The following is a 26,066-nucleotide window of genomic DNA, read 5'->3' on the forward strand; positions in this document are numbered from 1 at the left end:
AGTCATTATAACAGTTCAATAATTAGGCATTGGAATCAGAATGTGAAAATGCATATCCCAAATAAATAATAATAATAATAATAAATGTTAACAAAAAGTGCAAGGTAAAAAGAAACAGCGGCTGCGACCTCTGCTAGCAGATCTATTTTTAGTTGTCAGGCACCCACATAAAAATATCCTAGAGTAATTTATTGTAAATCCCATAATGTTTTTAACCACAATGACACTGACAGCCCCAATAGAGATAGAGATGTTGCACAATCAGCAGTAAAATGTTGGTTTTCATGTATGGGCAATATATATTGCATCCCCAAAAATGATTAAGGTCATGTCCATGTGTTGTGCAATATATCGATTATTGTGACAGACCTAGTATTAATAGCTAGCAAAAACATATGAAGAGTTCAGATGCAAAAAACTTCTAAGTGCCATCTGAACTTTCCATCTAAAATGAAAATTTTTCTCAGCCTCCTTTGTTTATGTTATTTCATTTTAAAGACCATATACAGGACTTATTGCAGTGTTTCCTCTAGGATTTTTTCCAGCTATGGCGGCAGACCTTTTACACAGTTCTACCAACTACCTATGGCGTTACTTCAGTGACAAATGTCATGAGCGCAGTATTACAGGTCGGGATCGCATTCATGTACGAGCATGTGAATCTCTTTGCTTGTGCGCTCTCAAATAAACACTGCTGAAGTGTGATTTAGTGCATTTATGAAACGAGTATGTCTCTGACATTTACTAGATTTACTGGGAATATTCATGAGTGTCTTCAATAGACCTACAGAGCAGGATTAATGCGTCCTGAAGTAAAGTGAAACGGCTATAAACTCCAGGAAGTCGTTGTATGCAGAGCCATAGACCTTTATAAGTATAATAATGGAAACTGGGTTCATCTTAACTGAAAGCTACAGTACGTCGTGTTTGCTGGCCTCATGCATCACACACCTGTCAGTCAACTCGTAACCTTAAAGGGTTAAACAAATAACGCACAGCACTTCTATGATTACAGAAAAGTTCTTGCTGTTATAATTCACTTACCTTTTAGTACATTTTTGTGAGATTACTATTACTACCGCTATTTTAAAAAAATAATAATAATTTGCCTGAATGTAAAGCTGTAATGTAGTCTTGTTGTGGCGCCCCGCCATGGAAGAATGAATTGGAGTTTGCATGTTCTCCCTGCATTCACGTGGGTTTCCTCCGGGTGCTCCGGTTTCCCCCACAGTCCAAAGACATGCAGTACAGGTGAATTGGGTAGGCTAAATAGTCCATATGAGTGTGTGTATGGATGTTTCCCAGAGATGGGTTGCGGCTGGAAGGGCATCCACTGCGTAAAAACCTCCTGGATAAGTTGGCGGTTCATTCCGCTGTGGCGACCCCGAATTAATAAAGGGACAAAGCCAACAAGAAAATGAATGAATGAATGATTAATTATTGCTTAATATCTGTGACAACAGTGAAATTTAATGAAAATGCAGGTGCTTCAAAGATTTAATGATGGAATATTTGGCATTTAATGGAGGTAAATTTCAAACAACTTTAATCAATACATACAGTAGGTGATCATACTAAATTTGTTGTATCTTATTAAAGGATTAAAAACTCATCGCTGACAAATTTAAAATGGATTAATTCGCATTTTGGGGCTGCACAGTTATTTTTATTTGTTAAAATCTTATAATATGTCTTAAAATTCTTGATCTAAACATGCCTGACAAGATTTTTCTTGTCATAAATTGTCACACTAACACTAGTCATTCCTGTGCTCCACTGCAGTTTAAATGTGCTTTATTTTGAGACAAATATGATAAACATACAGCTTGTTTTATAAATATGAATAATCCACATCTTCAAAGAATGCTAAAGAGTTTTGCATTTAATCAGGTTCCCTAATGAAAAAAGTAGTCAGTAAAACATAACACACCAAAACATCAAACCCTACGCACTACAGAAAGTTACAGTTGTTTAGAGAAAGCTTTAATTCAATACACTTTGCTAAGAAAACAATTAACAGGACACATTGTAAAGTATGAAAAATAATTAAAGCTGTATTACACGTTTACATTTTTTGATGCTTGAAAACCCCCACTTCTTATTGGACATTACAATTAGGTCAAGTAAGGGGAGAAACGAAACGTCAAACTGTTTCTCAACTCAAAGCAAGTAAGAGTCATCTAAATATGTTGAAACAATCTTTTACTAAATTTCTAGCAGCTAAAAAACACTACAACCACTAACAACAGTTAAAAATGAAATGAATTCTCCTCAGAATATCATATTAATTGTTACAGCAGATTTTAATGTCTTCATGTCTTCAATCAAAATCTAATGGAAGTGAAATGCAGGAGGTTCAAAGATTGAATTTTGCTTGAATATTTGGTATTCATTGCAAGTGCATTTCTGAGAGCTATTGTTAAAAAAAAATCTATATATGGGTTATCAAGACTGGATTAATTAAATGAGATTAATTAAAATGTATTCGTATAGCACAATTCAAACCACACAGTTTTTGACAAAAAAAAGTCTCTACAAAAAAAATCATATGAATTATTATAGTATATTTTAAAACTGTCATGCCTTATAACCGCATTTAAAATATTAGAGTTGCATAATTTACTTCACATTTTGTGAAGTAGATAGATAGATAGATAGATAGATAGATAGATAGATAGATAGATAGATAGATAGATAGATAGATAGATAGATAGATAGATAGATAGATAGATAGATAGATAGATAGATAGATAGATAGATAGATAGATAGATAGATAGATAGATAGAATGAATCAAAACTTTGCCTGCCATGTTAGTTCTTACCTCTTTTATTGCCATTCCAAATGTGATGGTTTATAATCCGTCAGTTGGTCTATGCTGATGTTAATGTGTGTGTGTTGTGTTTGTGTGTGTTTCAGGACATGGGCTGAAATTAGAAAGGTATCTCCTTTCAGAAAGAGGCTAATTAATTCCAGTGGAGGAGACGGCAGGAGGCCCGGGCACAAAGGGATCTCTCCTCCCCTTCTCCAGCTCAATCAAACCTCCAGCACCATCAGCCATGAGATTTCAGCACAGCATGATGATCAACATCAGCTTCAGTTCGGTACAACAACAACAACAAGTCTCCGCTACATGCTAACAGGTTGCTCATTTCAGCTGCTCCTCACAGTCACTTTGAGGATCTAAGTGTTGGCTGGTATGGTTTTTAGGATATAATTAAAGCTTTATTATGTGCCACTGTTGGGTTTGGGTGCCGACATGCTTTAATTATAAAGCACCGAAAACACAAGTGCGCACATATATTATCCAGCGTGTTCCTCCTTTCATCATCCTCCTTCTGAAGTGCTGTGGTCATCGCCATGGCTACAGCCTGATTCAGTTGCCATGACGGCTATTATGATGTCGCAGGCGCTCTTTAAAGTGGCCTGTTTCAGATGAGCTAAACACACAGTCAGGACCTTCTGCTGGCCTTTAGTTCCTTTGCTCCAATGCATGGTAAGTTTAGCACAATTCAGTATCAGCTTTACTCAAATGTGCTTCATTTTTAGACAAATATGATAAACATACTTTTTTTTCATAAATAGGACTAATCCACATCTTCAAAGAATGCTAAAGAGTTTTGCATTTAATCAGGTTCCCTAATAAAAAGAAAAATATATACTGTATATATACACTACCTGGCCAAAGTCTTGTCGCCCATCAAAATTTTAACTACAACAAGTAATAACTTGACTTCTAGTTGATCATTTGGTATCAGAAGTGGCTCATATAAAGGCAAAGGCCTCTAGATTACGCTTATTTTTGCCAAAATAAAATATGATCATACCTTGATTCTTAATTATTAAATTATGAAAGGCAAAGAACTTGATGTTCTTGCAGGACTCAGAGTTCATTTAATTTCTCCTCCATCTTACCCCAGTTTTGCTCAATAATGTTCATGTCTTGTGACTGGGCTGGCCAATCCTGGAGCACCTTGACCTTCTTTGCTTTCAGGAACTTTGATGTGGAGGCTGAAGTATGTGAAGGAGCGCTATACTGCTGAAGAATTTGCCCTCTCCTGTGGGTTTGTAATGTAATGGGCAGCAAAAATGCTTGATCCCTCAGACTGTTGATGTTGCCATTCACTCTGTAGATCTTTCACATGCACCCATACTCAATATGTAACCTCAAACCATGATTTTTCCTTCACCAAACTTGACTGATTTCTGTAAAAATCTTGGATCCATGTGGGTTACAATAGGTCTTCTAGAGTGTCTGTGATGATTGGGATGCAGTTCAACAGATTATTCATCAGAAAAAAACGACCTTCTGCCATTTTTTCAAATGATCAACTAAAAGTCAAGTTATTATTTGTTGCTCTTTTGGAATCAACGACAAGACTATATATATATATATATATATATATATATATATATATATATATATACAGTTGAAGCCAGAATTATCATCCCTCCTTTGAATTTTTTCTCTTTTTTTTTAAATATTTCCCAAATGATGTTTAACAGAGCAAGGAAATTTTCATAGTATCTCTAATAATATTTTTTCGTCTTGAGTAAGTCTTATTTTGGATAGCATAAAAGCAGTCTTTAAATTTTTAAGCACCATTTTAAGGTCAAAATTATTAGCCCCTTAAAGCTGTATATATTATTTCTATAGTCTACAGAACAAACCATCATTGCATAATAACTTGCCTAATTATCCTATCCTGCCTAGTTAACCTAGTCACTTTAAGCTGTATAGAAGTGTCTTGAAAAATATCTAGTCAAATATTATTTACTGTCATCATGGATCCGTTATTAGACATGAGTTATTAAAACTATTATGTTTAAAAATGTGTTGAAAAACATCTCTCCATTTAACAGAAATTGGGGGATAAAATGAACAGGGGGGCTTATAATTCTGACTTTAACTGTATATATGAACCATGACCAATACAGTTTTCACACAATTATTTCATCATGATAACAGGGGTAAGACTAGACACTTTAAGACTAGAATTTGTGAACTGCTTTTTTTAAATTGTTTTGTAAGGTTTTAACAATCCAGATTTTCGCATAAAATTTTTAATTTAGATGTAGTTGTTTATTTTCTGTCTGGTTTTGTCAAAAACAATATAAAATAAATAATAAAATAATGACTTGCACTTCTGCGGTGCGACATACCACCAAATCCAATATAGTCTGTACAGAATCCTTTCAAGCTTTCTTAAAATCTGGTATCAAACAGCCTTGTTTGTAAAAAGATCATTAAAAGTCTTAAAAGTGCATTGAAGGGCTAAAAAGGATTGTATACCTGCTGGTGTCCCTCAGGGCTCTGTTTTAGGCCCTTTACTTTTTCATACTAGTTTGTCATCACTTGAGCATTGCTTTGCTTTGCTTTGCTTAGACATTTCTAGACTGATACCCACATTTACATTCCCTCATAATCTTGTGAATACACTGATATTTGTTACATTTCTGACCATATTTCTGAGATAAAGACAAGGATGCATGATAATTTATTTTGCCTAAACATCAGCTTGGCTCCGGCTCCTGAACTTGCTGTCATGTTACCTCTCTTTTGGATCTTTAAAAGAGCTAAAAAGTTTTTTTTCGTTAACAGTCTGATTTGATTTCAGCAATAGTTATTTAAACCAAATGTATTTTGCAATAATCACTTCTACGACAATAGTCCTACTAAATACTTCAAAATGGAAGTAACGTTACTAATATTTCACTATAGGGCAGCATGGTGGCGCAGTGGGTATCACGTTCGCCTCATAGCAAGAAGGTCGCTGGTTCGAGCCTCGGCTGGGTCAGTTGGCATTTCTGTGTGGAGTTTGCATGTTCTCCTCGTGTTTCCATGGGTTTCCTCCGGGTGCTGCGGTTTCCCCACAGTCCAAAGACATGCGGTACAGGTGAATTGGGTCGGCTAAATTGTCCGAAGTATATGTGTTTGAATGAGTGTGTATGGATGTTCCCCAGTGATAGGTTGCAGCTGAAAGGGCAGCCGCTGCGTAAAACACATGCTGGATAAGTTGGCGTTGATTCCGCTGTGGCGACCCCGGATTAATAAAGGGTCTAAGCCGAAAAGAAAATGAATGAATGAATATTTCAGAATTCGAGATTTTACCCAGTGATCAGATTGAGAGTTCAACATCTCTGACTAGATCAAGGTCAGCAATGACTTTGAGAGGTCAGAGAGCAGAGAGAGTGAGTGTGAGTGTGTGTGTGTCAGTCTGTAATCCACTCTATGCTGGTGGTTTGTGGAGCTCTGATCCTCTCTTTTGTCAGTCTAAATCCAGTATAGGCCAGAGAGGGGAGGTCAACTTGACAGTGAAACTCGCCTGTGCAACTTCTTTTTTTTTTTCTTTTTTTTTTTTACACTCAGAATGCTGACATCAACAGTACACATATATATACAAACACACACAGCCGGAACTGCACACAGTGCATCACACAGCATCAAACTGCCAGCTCAGGATTACTAGAAAAGAGCAGGACAGAGCTGGATAAAACAGGCTGAGCAACAGTAAAGTTAAAACTAAGTTGCTCTTTTAAACCCATTAAAAAAAAAAAGCAACAATCTTCTCAACCACCTGCTATCAAATTACTGAAAACACATTGGGCCCTTTCACACACCCAGCGCAATGCAGCTTTTCAGCTGGGGTCATTTTGACGTTTTACACCACACTCATATGTGCGCCCCTAGATGTTCTGGTCTGAAAAAGGAGGTGTGTTAAGGCGCATTGCTATTTTGAGGAACTATAATAGACTGCACAATAGACCAGATCAAAGCAAGTCTAAAGTCCAGCACAGAGAACGTCAGTTGTGCTCCTCGTTTAAATATTGCTTCAAGAGTTCACACTTAAATATTGCTTGATGCTATTAGCAGGTTTGGCATGCAGTCCCAGGAGGGAACCCTGAGCTCGGAGAAAATTGAGCTCAGGGCTCCCGCCTGGTCAATAGAACATGTAAGGCAGGGGTGTCAAACTCAATTCCTGGAGGGCCGAAGCCCTGCACAGTTTAGTTCCAACCCTGCTCCAACACACTTACCTGTAGGTTTCAAACAAGCATGAAGGACTCAATTAGTTTGATCAGGTGTGTTTAATTAGGGTTGGAATTAAACTGTGCAGAGCTGCGGCCCTTTTGGAACTGAGTTTGACACCTGTGATGTAAGGGGAGTACGAGATCAGGTGATTCTCGAGAGCTCCATGTGGTAAAAGAGGAAAGGGGGAGAAGGGGTGGATGGGGGGTTTCTTTGGAAAACGAAGATAAGGGAGTGACTTTTGCTAGACTACTTATAGCGAGTTTCCTGAAGCCCCTGATCTTTTGGAATAGGTTACAACTGTTTCGCGAAACTAAATAGTTCTAACTACTGATGAAGCTTAATATTTGTTTTCACAGTATAAAGTGTGTAGTTTTGGTGAAATAAAATAACTGTAGGTAATCAATAAAATGTGCATCATATTAATGCAAATACATGCAAATTAGTCAGAAAAAAAAACGTAAATTGTACTTGCTTTCTAGATATGATATAGATATCTAGATAGCTAAGCCCCTTATCCCTTTTGACCCTAGCAACGCCCCTGAAGTGCAGCCACACATTGAATCTGAGGCCTCATCTCATCTTACTCTTGCTGTCATCCAGACATGGATAAGTAGACGCCACATAAACGTCAAGTCGCGAAACTGAGGCCGGTACCAGCTGAAGCCCATGCAAAATATCAAAAAACAGCACCGAAATTAACAGGTGACGTCTTTCAGCTTATCAGTAGGATATCTGTAAAAATGCAATGAGCGCCAATGTTATGTAGAAGAAGTGTTGCCTGGCGATTAAATTTCTAATAAAATTAAAACCAAAATACAATTAATGGCATTTTTAATTTGATAAAAATATACGGAACAAAATAAAATCAAAAGGTGTCTAGTTTGTAATTCGTTTCAATATTAGCTAATAAAAAAACCTGCTTGGACTATTTAAGCTTAAAGGCTATACTCTGCCAATAAGCCATTAATACATATTAATTTACGTTGTACTGGGTTATAATGTATATTTTAAAATAAAAAACTAAATATAGCATGGCTACGTCCGAAACCGCATACTTCCATACTATATAGTATGCTAAAATCAGTATGCGAGCCGAGTAATATGTCCGAATTCATAGAATTCGAAAATCAGTATGCGAGAAGTTCCCGGATGACTTACTACTTCCGGTGAGATTCCGGAGTGCGCTTCCCATGCATGCTGCACTATCCCATGATGCCCCGCGAGCGAATTCATGAATGGAAGTAAAGCGACGCAACTGACGCGGGTAGGTCACGTGACCATGACAAAATGGCGGATGTAGTACGTCCGAATTCCATTTATACTTTTCACATTCATACTGTGTAGAACGTACTTTTCTAACGGCCGAGTAGTACGTTTAAATTCAAATGCAGTACCTACTGAGTAGTAGGCAGTTTCGGACGCACCCATGTCTCACTGTCATTTAAAACATGCAATTCATTACACATCAGAACTGTAGACCTGCAGTGTGTACACTGTATACAGGGTGTACTGGTCAATAGCCCACAGCACATAATTGAACTGATATGCAGAAGGAGATTATGTTAGCCTAATTTGAGAGATTTAAAAAACAAAAGACCACCTGGTGGTTCGAAAAGAACATTTATTGATATGAACTTTTTAGATCCCTTTAGTACAATTTGTGTGTAATAGCCATGCACAATATGCAACTTGATATGCAGTCATGAACAAGTTTTGACAGTTTATATGATGGTGACTGATGCTTCACAAAAGTTGTAGACACTTTCACCAATATTAAAATGCTTTTGTAAACATCCAGTTATTCTCATTCTTCTTCTTCTTATTATTATTATTATTATTAAGAAACTGGCTACTGTAACACTACTATGGCTACTATAGTAAAGAAAATCTGCTGTAACTGTAAAACTAAATAAATTGCCAAATACTCGACACATAAAAGTGTAAAGGCTGAAGCCCACAACAAATGTGGAAAGTTATTGCGTGTCATATTTAACAAACCGTTTACTATGAATTTTAAGTAATTTTGCTCATGGATAATTGAATATTAATCAGATGATGTCATCACGCTGCTGTGCCGTCAGCCAATCGTTGCATTGCTGATCATGATTTTGAGGATTAATAGATCTGGCCTTTACAACACACGCAGCGATCTCAGATCAGTTCATCCAGACATTTTAATCTGATTCGTAAACTTGTTTGAAGAACCAAATTAGCCAGAGATCAGTTATCAAGATTAACAGATCCAGGATCTGCCAAATCATCTTAGATCATTTAAGTGAGGTATGAAGAACGGACCCCAGCTCTTATATCAAGCTATTTGTCCAGTCAACATGAAAACAAGTAATTTTTCCCTTAAAGTACGTTTGTGATTAGTAAAATGTGAATACGCGAATGTGCTATTACGTACTTTCAGGACCCTCACCAAAAGTTCTCAGGGTATTAGCTCGTATATCAAGGATTGTCATGATATTTAGAAACCAAGCAGGGTCTTATCAATCTCAGTTTGCAAAACTGTTCTCCAGCTGGGACAGACAGCAGGCCGAGCGAAGCATGTGCTGCAGACACCACACTACAGGGAGCCGGAGGACACAAACACAGACACCTGCTGCGGCAGATTCCCCAAACCAACACAACACAAGCATCACTAAGAGCCACAACCACATCACACTCAGCATCACCATTCTCTCAAGGACTACCGTTTAAACAATAGTGATTTCATGACTCCAACTTTACAGGGCACATAGGTTACCCTCAGGTTACAGCTCAAAACACCCATCAGATATTTTATTATAGCTTTTAGTAGTTTCTATTTTATAGCTTTTGTGTACTGGGCCTTTAAAGCAAGTCCTGCCCACCGTTCCCATGTGCCTGTCAGCATGCCTCAATCTCCGCCCTTGGGTGCTTAAGACTATTGATGTGCGATACCACTGGTTTCCTATCCGATACAGAGTAAAAAAAAGGCGAGTATCGGCAATACCGATCAGATACCGATACTTTGTCCAAAAATGACCTTGGGAAATTAAAGTAACAAGTAGTGTAATACAAAGTCACTTCATAATGAACACGAGACATATTACGGGTCATTCTTGTTTATTGATGAATTATCGGTAACACTTTACAATAAGGTTCATTAGTTAATGCATTTACTAATCAAGAACAACACATGTACAGCATTTATTAATCATAATTGAACATTTACTAATGCATTATTAACATCCAAGTCCATGCTTGTTAACATTAGTTAATGCACCATGAGTTAACATGAACTAACAATGAACTACTGTATTTTCATTAACTAACGTTTATTAACATGAATAAATACTAGGGATGTAACAGTATTGTAAATACCGTCATACCGCAATATTAATTTTTTTCGATATTACCGTGGTCGTATGACTCGGTAAAACTATAGGTCTTCTGAGAAAATTTCCTCAGGCGAATGAAGCGAACGGGAGGTACCGGAAACTACAATTCCCATCAGCCCAGGCTTGGCCATCATGCCTTGCGGTCTGATGTCGCTACAGATCCAGTAATGCGGAAATGGAGTGTGCTGCTAGAAGCGGGGATAAAAAAAGAGCTGTAAATGATCGAACCTAAGCGGGTGTTGTTGCCGCGCGCGTATTGAATAGCTGTGTTGTCGCGCGCGTTCTGATCAGCTGTGTTGTCGAGCGCGTAATGTAAAGCGAGGAGGGGGGGTTGAGCGCGCATACTCAAGAGCGTGTTGTCGCGCGCCTACTGAAGGGCAAGGGAGGATGTGTCGCGTCGCGGGGGCACTTTTGATCATTTTGGAAGGGCACTTTCTATCCAAGACTAAAAAGGACATGTGCACTGCACAGGTTGAGCCCTATGTGTGCACGTGCCTGCAAGTTGGGGAATACAGTCGTAAAAAAAAGTCATGGGGACTGCAGAAACACAGCACACTGTTCAGATTGATGCAGACATTGACTTGTACCGCAAAGAGACCTCTATCTTACTTATGGCTTGTCCCCTCTAGTGGGGGAAAGACAATGCACAACGTTACCCACTGCTGTCAACCTGGGCCAAGTCATATCTCTCTGTCCCAGAAACCTCAGTCCCAAATGAGAGGTTTTTTTTTCTGTTGCAGGGGACATTGTAAATACCCAGAGATACCAGCTTTTACCAGATTATATTTATATGATAATTTTCCTTTAAACCCATCTCTATCTAAGTGAGTGAGTGATTAAATGTTGAATGTGATGAGTTTTCAACAATACTAAATTGAAAATGTATTTTTTTACATGGTTTAATAATTTTTTGTTATTAAAATTGAAGTTCCTGTTTCAAAGCTTACAGATAGATGGCTAATTTGTATGTCGTTGACACTTTTGGCACTTTTTTGGAGTATTTTCATAAGTTTTGTTTTTTCCTGTAAATGATTCAATAAATACCGTACCGTGACATTCATACCGTGGTATTACCGTACCGTGAAATTCTGATACCGTTACATCCCTAATAAATACTGTAGTAAATGTATTATTCATTGTTTGTTCATGTTAGTAAATGCATTACCTATCATTAATGAACCTTATTGTAAAGTGTGAATGAATTATCATACAAAAAAAAAACTCACATCTTTATTGACAGCATCTGAGCACGTATATCTTAAAACATCTGCCTGAACATCTGAACATAAAACAATAAAACAATAGTGACATGTTAATCCGGTCCCTACGAAGATTTTCCCCTTTTTCTTTTATTTTATCATTGTCACAAAAATCCAAGACCCCAAAATACAGCCACATCGCCACATTTTCTCCCTCTGTACCTGGATAGTGCCTGCCTGCTAAGGACTCTGAAAGTGATGTTTGTCTTGCCCTAGTAGCACCTGTGCCTCTCCTTTCCTCTTCTGATCGCCTAGTCCTAACGTAGTCATATTCTGTCTTGTGATTTAAATGTAGGTGTTTGATTAGGTTTGTGGTATTATCACAGTACCTCACTGTTTTGTATTTTGTTATTTGGTGGGCAGGGGGACCGCACTCCTACGTTAAGTTGCGGTCGGTCTCAAAACCGCTCCAGTTGGTCTGTTTTTACGCTGTTAAATTGAGAGAAAAAAAAAAAAAGGAATGAGTGCGTTTATATCACCCATAACATAACGGTCTATACCAGGGGTCACCAACCCTGTTCCTGGAGAGCTACCTTCCTGCTGATTTTAGTTGCAACCCTGACCAAACACACCTGTTTGCAATTATCAAGTGCTGCTTTAGGTACTATTAATTGGTTCAGGTGTGTTTGATCAGGGTTGGGACTGAATTCTGCAGGAAGGTAGCTCTCCAGGAACAGGGTTGGTGACCCACTATACCTACACATATGTCTGCCCAAACAGCTTGAAAAGTTTTTTCACCATAGGTGCCCTTTAAAATAGTCCCCTCTCAGAATATCAGAGTGGTCATGAAGCGCATGTTTTTATTATTAGTACTCTGTTTGAGGACAACTTACAATTTTATTTCGATTATTTTTAAAGGAATATTTTCTGTTCTGTTCTGATCCGCCTCATTAGAAGACTCAGAAGTACACGGCCCCTTATATGATTGCGCGGCTTATTTAGGTGCAGGAGTGTCCACAGGTAGGGCTCAATCTGTGCAGAGCACATGCTCTTTTTCTTTTAGATAACACAGCTCTTCAGTTCGCTATCATTAAGACCCACATAGACAGCAGGTTGGTCTCAACCTGCTGGTCTCACTAACACCACTTCAGGCAGCAACCTAGCTTTCCCATATGGTCTCCCATCCAGGTACCGACCGGGCGCAACCCTGCTTAGCTTCAGTGGGTGACCATGTGAGAGTTGCAGAGAGCTAGCTGCCGGCTAAAAATCATTTCATATTGTTTTGGTTTTAAGGTTGCTTTTAACATTCTCTTTAAGTGGCCAACATCTTCCCATGTTATTAATGGCAATGCTTTATATGTCATTTTTATGTCGTCAACAGGAGTAGCATTTCAAAATGCTCTTATAAAAAAAAAAAACCCAGAAAACTCTCAAGGCTTTTTTTAGCTTTTATTTAATTGAATTGATACCAAGCCTTTTATTCATCAGTTGTTGAACATCTGTAGCCGTGCTGATATGTTTAGCACATGCTGGTGTCATATTAAATACACAGAACAGTTGATGATGATCATTAAAGAGGCCAGGTTTTCGTCTACTAGATGTGGTTTTATTTCCGCTTACAGTACATTCTACAGATGCACGTGTGTTACATTACCTTGAAACAACATGGTCATTTAATGTCGCCTCTTAAAAACGATATATTGGTCCTAAAAATATAGAAAGGAACAAATTTAAAGTCACAAAAACTGTACATTATTAAAAATTCACTAAACACCACATTTGGTTGAATGTTCTAGTACTGTCTTCAGGTTTTCTTTCTGAACAAAAAAAAATAAAGCAAATATGTCCCTTTAGATTGACGAGGAACAGAGTGAATGACACTACTTACTGTGTATGGAAACATGAACGTGAATGAATGTGTGCTCCTCTACTCAGTGCTATAGGATCCTGCTGTTGATCGAAAAACAACTGCGAACATGTAAAGGGGAACGATGATACAAATGTTCAGATTTCTCCGTTAAACTAGTAATGATGAAAGGCATTTTTATTAGACGAAGCATACAAGTGTAAAAATAAAGTCCTTTTGAGAGAATTGGTCCAGGTTCAAACACAAACGTATTCATTAAAACACAGAAACATTTGAGGATGTAAGGGTTTCAGAAAGCCATGTCATGAAAACCAAGAGCAAACCTGATTAATCGTACTGAAGAGACAGCGAAGATATTGTTCCAGTGAATAAGTGTCGCTAAACAAACCTACACCGCCATAAAACGAATATACCCTTTGCATTTTAATATCAATACGGTCTAAAGTTTAGTTTCCCCCACAGACAACAGTCATACACCAAGCGAAAGCTTTGAAGACGGCCATCTAAGCTAGCAGAGCTTAAAAACAAGAAAGTTAAAACCGGCCTTCTGTTGCAAAAGTTAAAACAATCCTGTTGTTGGCGTTACGTCAGATCTCTGTGGAATCGATTCGGATATGGCAAAGAAAAGCATTTAAAAGGCAATTGCGAATTATCAAGTGGTTTTTACTCTCGGAATTGTATGTTTGTATGATTCAGACTTTTATTTTCAGGAATTGCAATGTTAAACTTACAAATTTAGGCATCTTAGAAGCCTATAAACTCAACTGCAAGAACGAATCACAATTCAGAGAAAACAACAACAAAGATTTAGCTATTGTGCAAGAAAAATCTCAATTTACAAGTCAACTGGAAACTCTGAAATAGTCAAAAATCTTTCAATGACGTCAAACGGGAGAGTCTATAAAACTGTAATTGCAAAAAAATAGTTTAAATTGCAAGCAAAAGTTAACTTTTCAGTCAAAATTGTGCAATATAAACTCAAGCAGGTTAAAATTGTGTGTCATGATAGCAAGAAAAATCCAAAAATCAAGATTTCAGACGTAAAAACCTCGAAATTCCATCTGAAATTCACGTAAAATTAGCATTTTTGTTGTTTTTATGCTGCTATTTTACCTAAGACCCAGTAAAAATAACATTTTCATCACAAAAAGTGAAAAACCTGAACCTACACACAGAAAATGCTCATTTTAAAACACTATTTCTGATGGCATTTAGATGCTTTTGCCTCTGAACTCTTCAAATACAATTAAATAAAAGAAAATAGATTTAAACGTGAAACTCTCAACCTCTCAGCTTTCAGAAACACACTTGCATGGTAAAATGGTTCAATTACCTTCTAATCTTGTTCTCTTCCACATCAGAACCAGCTTCCACAGATTTCATCATGAACAAACACTGATTTTCTGGGTTTTCGGGAAGATGACGGAAAGGAAAAGCCTAGTAAACAATGGCAATCCTCCAGCTGATGAGACCAATATTCTACAAGCAAAAGACGTGATGAGTTACTCGTGATATAGAAGGTTTACTGGCCATTTCATGAGTCACCTATACATCTCTCTACGACGTGGTCTGTACAGTTTCACTACAGTCTATTGCTATTAAATAATCCCATCTATTTTTTTCTGTCTTTAACTGTGTGTATATATAGCATATAATAAAAAATATACTGAGGAAATTGCTTCTAGTCTCGAAAGCACGGTTACGTTACATTTTTAAATCAAGGGAACACAGGCGGTCCGTGACCTATACATTACGGAGCAGAAGGCTTTGAGTAAAATGCTTGAAACATCCTGAAAGAGTAGTGTGTCCGCGACACGTGACATCAAGTGTGACCCGATCAAGTCCTGAAGAAGTACCCCAAAGGAGCGACGGATGAACTGAATTAAAGAGCAGAAGTTTGTACGCCGTAACACCAGGTGATAAAGAAACAACCCAAACAGATACTTGTAAAATGAACAGAACAGATCTATACATATATCTACAGGTGTATGCATACAGAGGCTCTCCACAGAGTTTGTTTTAGTAGTAATGAGCATCGAGGGGGCGTGGCTTTCCAATGGGTCCTCCCGTACAGCAGAGGCCAGCGTTTCTATTTGTCTTTGTTGTCGTAAAACTCCGCCCAGCGGCTCTCGAAGAAGCGGCGCATGGCGTGTCCGGCCTGGCCCACCTCAGACGTGTCCTCGTTGAAAAGCTCGCAGTTATTGAAGACCAGCTGAGCGTCGGCCGCAAACTCCTCGCAGCTGCAGTACCTGAGACACACACACACACACAGGTGAATTAACTCTTTCATCGGGTTAACGAGTACTAGCGAACATTCATACTGATGCTAATTGAAAACATATGCCAATATGCACGCTAACCGGAGCAATTTAGAGTTGTGCATGGCTTTTAGTGCAATGTAAACGAAATATATGTTAGACAAATTATTACAATGATTATGTATGAATGCAGGTGATAACAACATTCAACATTCAATTATTTGAATACTTAGCTAATATAAAGCTTAAATTTACATTGCACGCGGAATACCATTGGTATTCTTCAGCCTATAATCGTACAACCAAAACACAACTCAGAGTCCAAAGTTTGTGTATGCGACAAATTTTTCAAATATGAATACAAAAAAAAAAAAAACACATACAAAAATGTCAAACTTCAGTGTGCAAAGACCTTTAGTAAAATGAATCTATGAAATGTAGAAGTTCTGCTGTTGTTTTATAATTTCATGGTTTTGATGATGTACAATGAGGACGTTCTCGTGACACACTCCCAATTTGTAGTGAACCAAGCTCCTTACTGTCCTAACCAGTATCTGAATTTGTAAACGTGACCTATTGATGAATTGGTTTGGAGCAGGGCTATTCAATTGCGCATTAGCCTCGGTGTACATACTTGGCACTTTAACTTGTCAACTTTTCCGTGCAACAGAAATGCGTCTTTGAGAAGCCTTTACGATTCATTAACAGTGACGAATTAAAGCGCAGTTAATAGTGAAATCAGCTAATCGTTGCATCCCTATTAATGATTACAGTGCATTGTACAAAAGGCATTTCCTACAAAACATATCTAAATGTTTTCGGCTGCCCACACCACTCGCTTATGGTGACTCACACTCTGCGCAGCCTCTGCAGCTTATACTGTATTTAACAGACGTACGTCACTTCATAGCTATAGCGTCCGTTTTTCGACTGAACTAAATTTATTTTTATGTCTTGGTCACACTATTTGGAGGGCCAGAGCAAATCGTCTCGGGGGCCGGGTTCGGCCCACGGGCCACTAATTGAATAGCCCTGGTTTAGAGGCACATGCATTGTTCTGGAAGGCTGAAATAGTGGCGTGAGATGATGATCTTTTTTTATGGCTATGTCCACTGAGCAGTACGTTTCAGTACAGTCTGCATTCATTTCCATTACTTAAACTTTTATTTGATGATTTATTCTCTAATAATTTTGTCCAGCACAGTAAATTCCACATTTGAGAAGTGAGAAGCAGCTTACCCTCCCTGCAGAAGTCGTTCCCTCATAGTGAGGAAGTCCATGGGGTTTTTGATGATGCGTCTGTATCCCGGCACCATGCGAGGATTGACCGGCTCCAGGAAAGGCCAGGCGTCTGAGTGAGCCTCCATTTCCATCAGAATGATCCTAAAGCACATCAAAGAGCCCGATAATTATTCCACGTCAGCCATTAATCATCGACACAGATGAAGCTTCGAAGCATGACAACAGATGTTTCAATCTTTAGATTCATTTTACAGAACATTTGAACAATGAAATTTGTTTGAATGACCACTTAAATATGTCATTATATGACCACATATTACCAAAAATTATAAATGTAATAATCAATGAAAACATAATGGATTTTTTTTAATTACTTGTAAAATTGAAAAATGTATTCAAAATATATTGACTGAACATTAAATATGCAACTATTTGATAGGAATAATAGGAAATTATTAATTATTTACAGTGCTTAGCATAATTCAGTACACCCCATTTTGAAAATAAACATTTTTATCCTTTTCTCAGTGAATATAGCTAAAATATGTTGGTGCATTTGAACAAAACTGATTTATTATTTAATAAAATAACATTTTAGGCACTGAACATCTTTAAAAATAGAAAGATAACACTTTTAAATTCAAGCTACATATTGCAAGTAAAATAAATAAATGACAAACTACAAATTTAAACTACATTTCTCTAGATGTTTTCTAGTTATTTTTTTTTTCTGTAACACATTTGTGTGTACAAAGTTTTGGACCGTTATCTTTTTTTTTGTTATCTTGTTAGATTAGTTCCAGATCTGGCTTTAGTACTGACTAACTAATGTGTGCAAAAGCATCTTATAAAAATATTTAGATTTGTGAGGTGTACTCATATATGCTGATCACTGTGTATGTGTTTATGTATACAAAAAAACATATTTTTTACTATTAAAATGAATAAACACTTTTACTTGAAAATGAAAGTTATATGTAACCAATTAATAACGGCACAAATAATAAAAGCAAAAAACAAGCAACCTTCTTCAAATTCAGCATCACCTACTAATCACTTCTACTTTTATTTATTATTTATATCTTACCTCTAGGTCATATATTTCATTCTTTTGGCATACATTTTCATTTTTATGCAGACGATACCCAAGTTTATATCCCCAAAAAACCTACAACATCTCCATTTTTTATTTAATTGAATTATTTGAGAAACTGTAGTGGGTTTTTTTTAACCCCTGGCACCCAACCCACTTTATTAGCCAAATACCGCTACAAAATCTATATCCATTTGCCAAGCAATAAAGTCACAGTATGGTTAAAAAGAAAGCCGTGTGTGACAGCCATAAATTTCTCCTGTGATATAAACAAAAGCAACAGGTTACTGAAAAAGCAGCTGTTAGAACAAACTATTCTATTAGTTTTATTGTTAGATCCTAAAAAACTAAAATATTGTAGTGATCTAATTGTGGCATGTGTCTGCAGGCTGAGGACTCACTCGCAGTATGTGAGGTCAGGCTGGTTTCGTGTGGTCATCCGTCTGCGTTTGGAGGGAGAGATGCTGGTGCTGCTGCTGCTGCTTGAGGGAGCTGGAGTCTCCTTCTGTCGGGTGGTCATGCTCCGTCTGAAGCCTTCCTCCTCATCCGAACTGTCCTCTCCCAGACGCCGCTTGCGCACCTTCGACCTCTGGCGCGACGAGCGCTGAGATCTTGGAGATTCACCCGTTTTCTGAAAACATCCGGATTTGTTACATCAAATTCAAATTGGATGTCACATACTGAGTCATGCACAGATTAATACACGGTGAAATGCTTACAGAGCCACTCGTGACCTTCAAACAATACCAAATAAAAATCTACAATTAAAGAATTAGACGTTATGCAATAGAACACTTTATTAAATACAAACTATTTTAAGACTTAAGAGTTTCTCAAACAAAAACAGATGCACATTTTTAGTTTATCTACATTACCTTAGCAACGCAGTTGGGACAGAACCAATCGCCATCTGGCACCTGGAGGACCTTCGGCCTCAGGCAGAACATGTGACATCCACGATCACAGCCGTCACACAACAGCAGATACTCATCATCATCACCCTTACGACACACCTGACAAGTCTGAGGGCACACACATATAGTTTTTACACACTTTACAACATTTAAGGTTGAGTCACACCATCTGAGAACGTCAAGTGTTTGATTTCGGCATTTATTTTGTCTTCATAGTACACTTGCTCTTATATGACTGAAAAGATTAAGACAGCTTTATTTGTTATTGAATGTCTTCAAGATTCTGTTTAAAACAAAACACAAATGTTACCATAGTGGTAAGGTGCTATACTTGTGGTTATGGTGATCTTCAAATGCATCTCAAGTCAAAGTGTCAAAAAATCCTTTAAACATTTGTGTTCTCTGTCTGCATGTAAACAAACTCCTGATGCTGATATGGGATCAAATAGCTGCCAAATGTATGTACTGTGGATCGAATAATGATAAGTGTAAATTAAAAAAAATATATATTTGGTCGGTAAAAAGGGTGCACAAACTACAGTGTCTAAGGTTTTCACTAAAATTAAAAAGTACAAGTGTGAAAGACTAAAGTAGTGTACTGATGCTGTGACACGTTACCTGATCGTTTCAAAAGACCGAAGAGTTGTTAGAAAGAGACAAGATTAATTAAATATCACATTTAACAACTAAAGTGAGACGCGATCCAGCGGTACATCCTTGATAAACTGTCAGACATGCACTGCTCTCTCGAGCTCAGAGGAGCGCATGACAGTGTGTGTGTGTGTGGTCACATGATGTGCATTTTCAGCAGACAGAGGGCTGTTCAGAAATGCTAAGTAAAACACGGTGTGGATGTGGATCCTTTTCGTTCTAAAATGCATTTTAACATTTAGACGTTTTAGTGTAAACGGGGCCTAAGTGTGTATTTTTTGCCAACAGGTTTGCGACGGGGGAGGATCGGCGATGCAGGCTCAGCATTGTGTTGTATATTGGCCATCGACGATGGATGATAGCATAGTCTATCAGCCCAACCCTAAAGCCTAGTTTATACTTCTGCATCAAGTGACTGGCGTAACCCACGGCGCATGCAACGCTCATGTCTGTGCATTTATACTTCTGCACGCTGTCTCTGTTGCTCTGCATTAACACTTCAGAAACGCTAATGGGCAGTGAGGTGTAAATGTTCCTCTGTGTCGAGTTTCTTCGCTGCTGTTTTTTTTTCTGAACGCTTTCTGAATGTACAAGTGGCTCAAATTCGCTCATTTTGAGGCAGGAACCGGCGGAGACGCAACAACTTTAACCATGAGGTAAACACAAAACAAAACTTTCCATCCGGAGCACCTTCACGGTACTCCACACTTGTAAACAATCGCTCCAGGGCTATGTGTCAGCATGTAAGCTGCGCCGTAGCATACGCATGTGCTTGACGCAGAAGTAATAAATCAGCCTTAAGAGTAACCATTTTAAAGAGCATTGAGTTCACGATTGCTTTAGTGTGCACAAACAGAAAATCTCCTATATAAAGAAGTGTAAATCTGAGTTATACAAGTTTGTTAATGTGTGATGATTTTGGCCTTGAAATATTATTACTATTATTAATATTTTTGTGGGTAAATTTGATTAATATAGATTTTTTTATATTCAGAAGTGATTTACTTGATTTATATCTTTATGGTTGGTTAATTTATCACTCGCTGACCGTTTTGTTAAAGGTAATTGGTATTGTGCCTGGGCCTGGAAATTTAAGTTTGTTTTGTTTTGTCAAACACTTGTGTAAAATTATAACATGCAAAAGCGAAAACTAAATGCCGAATAAGATGCAACGTACAGACAGAAAATGAGCGGGAATCAATAATGAAAATGTGTTTAGAATTAAGAATTCCATTGCAAACTAAATCAGTTGGTCTTTTCCTCTTCGCTCGTTTCCACATTTTGCACTTGTGTTCCCAAAAGAGACAATTCGAGTTTCATATAGTTTCAGTTGCTCCTCTTACCAATCAGACGAATGGGCGAAACATTTGGCAGGATTTGATCCCATATGCTGATGGACGTTTATCTTTCTGTGTGCTGTACTGAATGTGTTATTTTACAGAGCGGTCATATATGTGTATAATAATTACTGAGAGGGTCAATCAGAGTGAATGTATGATTGCTCTGACCACTTTAATGATGGATCTCTCCCAGGCAATGGCCTTCTCCAGCTGCAGCAGACAGAGAGAGAGCTGAGACGAGCTGCGACAGCGGTCCAGACCCTGACGCCACGTCCTTAACCTGGGTGTGATCTCACTCTCCAAACTACAGACACACACACAAACAAAAACACATAAATCACTGACATGATCCAGAAAACACACTTAATGATCTGATCTTTGTGTTCTGTGTGAGTTAACCAGAAACAAAAAGTTAGATAAAGACTCTCCTACTTTAGTCTCGTTAAAATGACTCAAATGTGCATTTAAAACATTGCCTTTTTCAACACCACTCTTTATCCCCTTCAAAGCTGTCAACCTAGAGAGTAAACACTTTAAAAGCAAACTAGAGCGCCATCTGCTGTTAAAAACTAGTAAAATTAGTCTAGAACACCATCTGCTGTTAAAAACTAGCCTAGTTTCTACACTCTGTCCAGCTAGAAACTAATCTAGCGATGCCTGCTGTTAAAAACTAGCAAAACTAGTCTAGGCTGCCATCTGCTTTTAAAAACTAGCCTAGTTAGGGTGTATGCCTAGACCAAATTCCCAAATCATTTGAGAAGTGCGAGTGCTCTGAATCAGACTCGGGCACAGTTCAGTTGGCATGCCCAGGCACAGTTGGAAGAGGTGTGCCAAAGAGTGGTTCACTAGGGCTTTGAAAGGAAGGGGGACAAGCGTGCTTCATTCCTGGTTCAATGCAACTGTACACGCAGTCAAATATTTCACCGAAAAGATCCGCCAATATTGACGCTCAGAAACAATCAAAGTCCTCGTGCTGCAGGAATTAGGAGGTTTGTTGAAAGTGCAGCTGTTGTGCAGTGAGGGGTTTGCGTCTTTATTAATCATTCTTACTGTTCAATGAACGCAAACTGTCGTAGACTAATAAACACATGAAACAGTCTCGTAAATGTCACGTCTCGTCTTTAGTTTCAGGCTCAGGCGCGCTTTGCACTCACACTACAAGCGTACTGAGCCTAGGTAAACCGTGCTCGGTCCGGTTCGAAGAAGTGTGCCAAAGGCTGGCCAAGTAAACCGTGCCTGAGCCTGATTCAATGCACTCAAACTTCTCATATGATCCAGGAAATGGGCCTGCAACAGTTCGGATTGCATAGCGCAAGTATGCCCTTAGACTCTGTTTCTAGACTCTAGTGATGTCTGCTGTTAAAAACTAGCAAAACTAGTCTAGGCTGCCATCTGCTGTTAAAAACTAGCCTAGTTAGACTTAGTTTCCTAATAGAAACTAGCCTAGCACGCCATCTGCTGTTAAAAACTAGCCTAGAATGACACCTGCTGTTAAAAACTAACCAAGAATGACATCTGCTGTTAAAAACAAGCCTAGAGCACCTACTTATGCTAAAAACTAGGCTAGAGTGAAGTCTGCTGTAAAAAAAAAAAGAAAAACTAGCCTAGAGCAATGGTAAGTTTAGTAAAAACATGGTAAACAAACTGTAGTTAGCATTGCAAAAGCATGGTTAATTTCACCATGGTGATTGTAGTAAATCTTAAACACCTTACTATAATAATATTTACATTACTGTAATGTGCTTAATCTTCCAACGGCCCGGTGACTTGTCAGAAAACCATGTCAGAAATAAATGTCTTGTGGCAGGAGACTTCATTATTTCATATCACAATTGTTTTACTTCAGCATTGTTTTCTTACGCCATGAATATGCGAACATTACAGTGGTGTCCTAGAATTATTTGAAGGGATAAAGGGACTTCACCCACCTGACAGCATCAAGCGGGACCTCCTCTCCTCCAGGTGGAGGGGTGAGAGGTGCCAGACGCACCACATCTGCTGCATTCCACAGCGGCTCCTTCAGAAAGCGCCGCTCGATGTTACGCTCCAGGTTAGCGAGCCGGAGGATGGCCAGGTCCAGGGGGTTGCTAGGAACTCGCAGCAGGTCTGACCATTCCTTCTTGGTCTTGACGATCCAGTCGTCCCGAGGGTCGACCTCATGCTCGTAATACTGAAGGTCTTCTCGTGTGGAGTCTGGTTCTGGAGGAGTAAAGATCTGCAACCAGGACAAAAGCACTGTGTGGTTAAAAACACCTTCATGTTTTAATTGATTTGCTTGTTTTATCTATTGTCATGTTCAGTGTTGGGGAGAGTTGCTTTTGAAAGTAGTGCATTACAATATTGAGTTCCTCCCCCAAAGAAGTAACTAATTAAAGTAACCAATTACTTTGTGGAAAGTAATGCATTTTATTGCTTTTCAGTTACTTTACCTAACCTGGCTGAGGTTTGATCTCTTTCAGAACTTGCAGGTGTTTTTCACCTTTTTTATAGAGACGCTCTGCATTTAACAATCTACACCATGGGTCACCAAAATTGTTCATGGAGGGCCGGTGTTCTGCAGATTTTAGCTCCAACCCTAATCAAACACACCTGAACAAGCTAATCAAGGTCTTACTTCGTATAATTGAAACATCCAGGCAGGTGTGTTGAGGCAAGTTGGAGCTAAACCCTGAAGGCCCTCCAGGACCGAGATTGGTGACCCCTGATCTACACCTTTATTTCCCTTTAAAAAAAAATGTAGAATAAAATAATATTTTGAGTCTTGAGCCCAGAGCTCTACATGCTGTATATACAGATTAATAAAAGCATGTCAAGTAATGTGTTTGCTACTTTTATACGTTTTGTGTTTTTAGTAAATTCACTGTCCATTAAGAATAGATTGCAATAAAGCCCAAGAGTACGAACATGAAGTCATTTATTAAGGCAAAAATAGATTTTAAACCTTTAAAATGTTTAATAACAATAAGACAATGAAAACATCCCCAAATCAAAATAAATCTTTGAGCTTTATATAATATAATAAATTGCTTCACATGGCCTTAACAAATGTGTAAAAAGAAAAAAATCATACCCTATTACAAAACGTAAGTCGTTTCAACAGTAGACAGTGGCTGCATCTCCTCAACAATAAAAGCAATAACCTTTTTTTTGTCAAATTAATTACCCGGAGAACGTGAACTGATGTCAGTCATTTGTCAATTAGCTGGAGGTGGGGTGTAGTGTTTAGCATCCAGTTTTGATTGTTTATCCGATGTCGAGTTTCTTGCAGTTGTCAAGAGTTTTACTTGCATATGATCAACACAAAACGTCAATCTACTTATTTTCTTTGATCCTTTGCAAAAATGTAAGTCCTGCCATTGTTTCTGTTTCAGACTGTCTGTAGTGATGACGGGTGATTCACGAATGAATCGTTTGTTTTAACCGGATATTTTAAGTGAAAGGGTTGAACCAGTTCATTAAATTGAACAGGGTTGTCAAGAAATGGTTTGTGTCTTCAATAAGTAGTTAATACTTACTGTTTAACATACCAGATACTCTGACTCGAAACAAACCAGTTATTCAGTTACTAGAACAGTACACTGACTTATCTGCTGTGAAAAAAAAAAAAACTGATGATGATGATGAGTGTAAGCAGACTGTGTTCCCTCGCAGCACTCTCTTTCATTGAGTGTGTGATTCCACCTGACTGAGGTCATTTTTATTCCGCAATATATTTTTTAAAAGCCAGTTAAGCAAGTTAAAAGTAACTCGCCTTAAATTTAAGTCAAATAATAACTTATTTTTACAATTATGTTTTTTAAATGCGTTATTTTACTCGTTACATTAAAAAAAGTTTTATTACGTTATGTGCATTACTTAAAACGCGTTACCCCTCAACACTGGTCATGACTGCTCTGAAGGCTTCTTGATGCTGATTTAGTGGCCTACAATAAGAACTGATCTAAAAAAACATAAGTTTTTATTTTAAATCACTAAATTATTATTTTATTTATTATAATAATAAATGATGCCATTACAATAATAAATGGGATTTTATTCTTACAATTTTCAAAAAAAAATTATCGATTATATTTCTAAAAAATATATAAAATATTATGTTCATACAAATTGTGACTACCAAATAGTAATAATAAATATTGCTAAAGATAAAATACAAAGTTACTCAGAAAATTATAATTAAACCAAGTAAAGGCTGATTTATACTTCTGCGTCAAACGCAGGCGTATGCTACGTCGCTGACGCATAGCCCTTCGCCGTGGCTGTTGGCGTCGCTGACGTGCACCTCTCAAAAAATGTAACTACACGTCGCAACGACGCGTAGCGCAAGCTCTGTGACTGGTCGGCTTGATAGCGCTGACGAGTCTGGGCGGGACCGAGAACCGCGCGAATGGTGCGAGCCTGATGGAGCGATTGTTTACAAGTGTGGAGTACCGTGAAGGAGCTCCGGATGGAAAGATTTGTTTTGTGTTTACCTCATAGTTAAAGTTGTTGCACGTCCGCCGATTCCTGCCTCAAAATGAGCGAGTTTGAGCCACTTGTACATCCCGGAAGTGTTCAGGAAAAGCAAAACATCAGCGAAGAAACTCGACACAGAGGAACATTTACACCTCACTGTCAATTAGCGTTTCGAAAGTGTTAATGCAGACCAAGAGAGACAGTGCGCAGAAGTATAAATGCACAGCTACGCGCGTTGCATGCGCCGTGGGTTATGCCGGTCACTTGACGCAGAAGTATAAACCAGGCTTAATTTGCATTAACTATACTTAAGTATTATTCATATAAATTAATGTATCATTCTACTATTATAATAGTTGTATTACCATCACTTCACAATGGTAATCATTTATTACTCTCTATACAGTGAAGGCAGAAATCAGAGGGGAAATGTGATCAGGAGGGTTATTCGACAAAAATCACATGGCAGTAAATAAACTACAATGCTAATCATTTACACTTAATTTAAACTTAAATTATATAAATTGTTATAATCATTAAATGTAACTAACAGAGCAGATTTCACTACCTGAAACTGTGTGTTTGATGATTCCTGACCAGCTTCAGTTTCATTCTCTGCATTGGGAATAGCCACCTGGAAATAAAGACGAGGC

The 26,066-nt window shown here is 38.0% G+C and overlaps 2 protein-coding genes and 1 long non-coding RNA gene across 15 annotated transcripts in view; 1 reads left to right on the forward strand and 2 right to left on the reverse strand.

Moving 5' to 3' along the window:
• LOC101885864 (aquaporin-4) overlaps positions 1 to 3,184 on the reverse strand; it is a 14,460-nt gene extending 11,276 nt beyond the window's left edge. Inside the window, exon 1 of the mRNA XM_087306554.1 lies at positions 2,824 to 3,184. Coding sequence (XP_087162680.1) covers positions 2,824 to 2,838 — 15 coding nt within the window. The 5' untranslated portion in view covers positions 2,839 to 3,184. The remainder of the gene's footprint in view (positions 1 to 2,823) is intronic.
• The window catches only part of LOC147838158 (uncharacterized), a 27,094-nt gene extending 22,605 nt beyond the window's left edge, over positions 1 to 4,489 (forward strand). The window contains exon 3 of one of the 2 annotated variants that reach the window (XR_015523158.1): positions 2,919 to 4,489. This is a non-coding gene — a long non-coding RNA (uncharacterized LOC147838158). The remainder of the gene's footprint in view (positions 1 to 2,918) is intronic. The other variant, XR_015523160.1, reaches the window with a different exon arrangement.
• An 8,534-nt stretch (positions 4,490 to 13,023) lies between these two features.
• The window catches only part of baz2a (bromodomain adjacent to zinc finger domain, 2A), a 53,569-nt gene continuing 40,526 nt past the window's right edge, over positions 13,024 to 26,066 (reverse strand). For 6 of the 12 annotated variants that reach the window (NM_001444054.1, NM_001444049.1, NM_001444055.1 and 3 more), the window contains 7 exon segments: positions 13,024 to 15,709; positions 16,958 to 17,101; positions 18,455 to 18,684; positions 18,929 to 19,075; positions 21,127 to 21,262; positions 22,887 to 23,173; positions 25,982 to 26,047. In NM_001444054.1, coding sequence (NP_001430983.1) covers positions 15,550 to 15,709; positions 16,958 to 17,101; positions 18,455 to 18,684; positions 18,929 to 19,075; positions 21,127 to 21,262; positions 22,887 to 23,173; positions 25,982 to 26,047 — 1,170 coding nt within the window. In that variant the 3' untranslated portion in view covers positions 13,024 to 15,549. 12 annotated transcript variants of the gene reach the window in all.

This window comes from Danio rerio, chromosome 23 (assembly GCF_052040795.2).
Source record: "Danio rerio strain M-AB ecotype USA chromosome 23, GRCz13ab, whole genome shotgun sequence".
Lineage (NCBI taxonomy): Eukaryota > Metazoa > Chordata > Actinopteri > Cypriniformes > Danionidae > Danio > Danio rerio.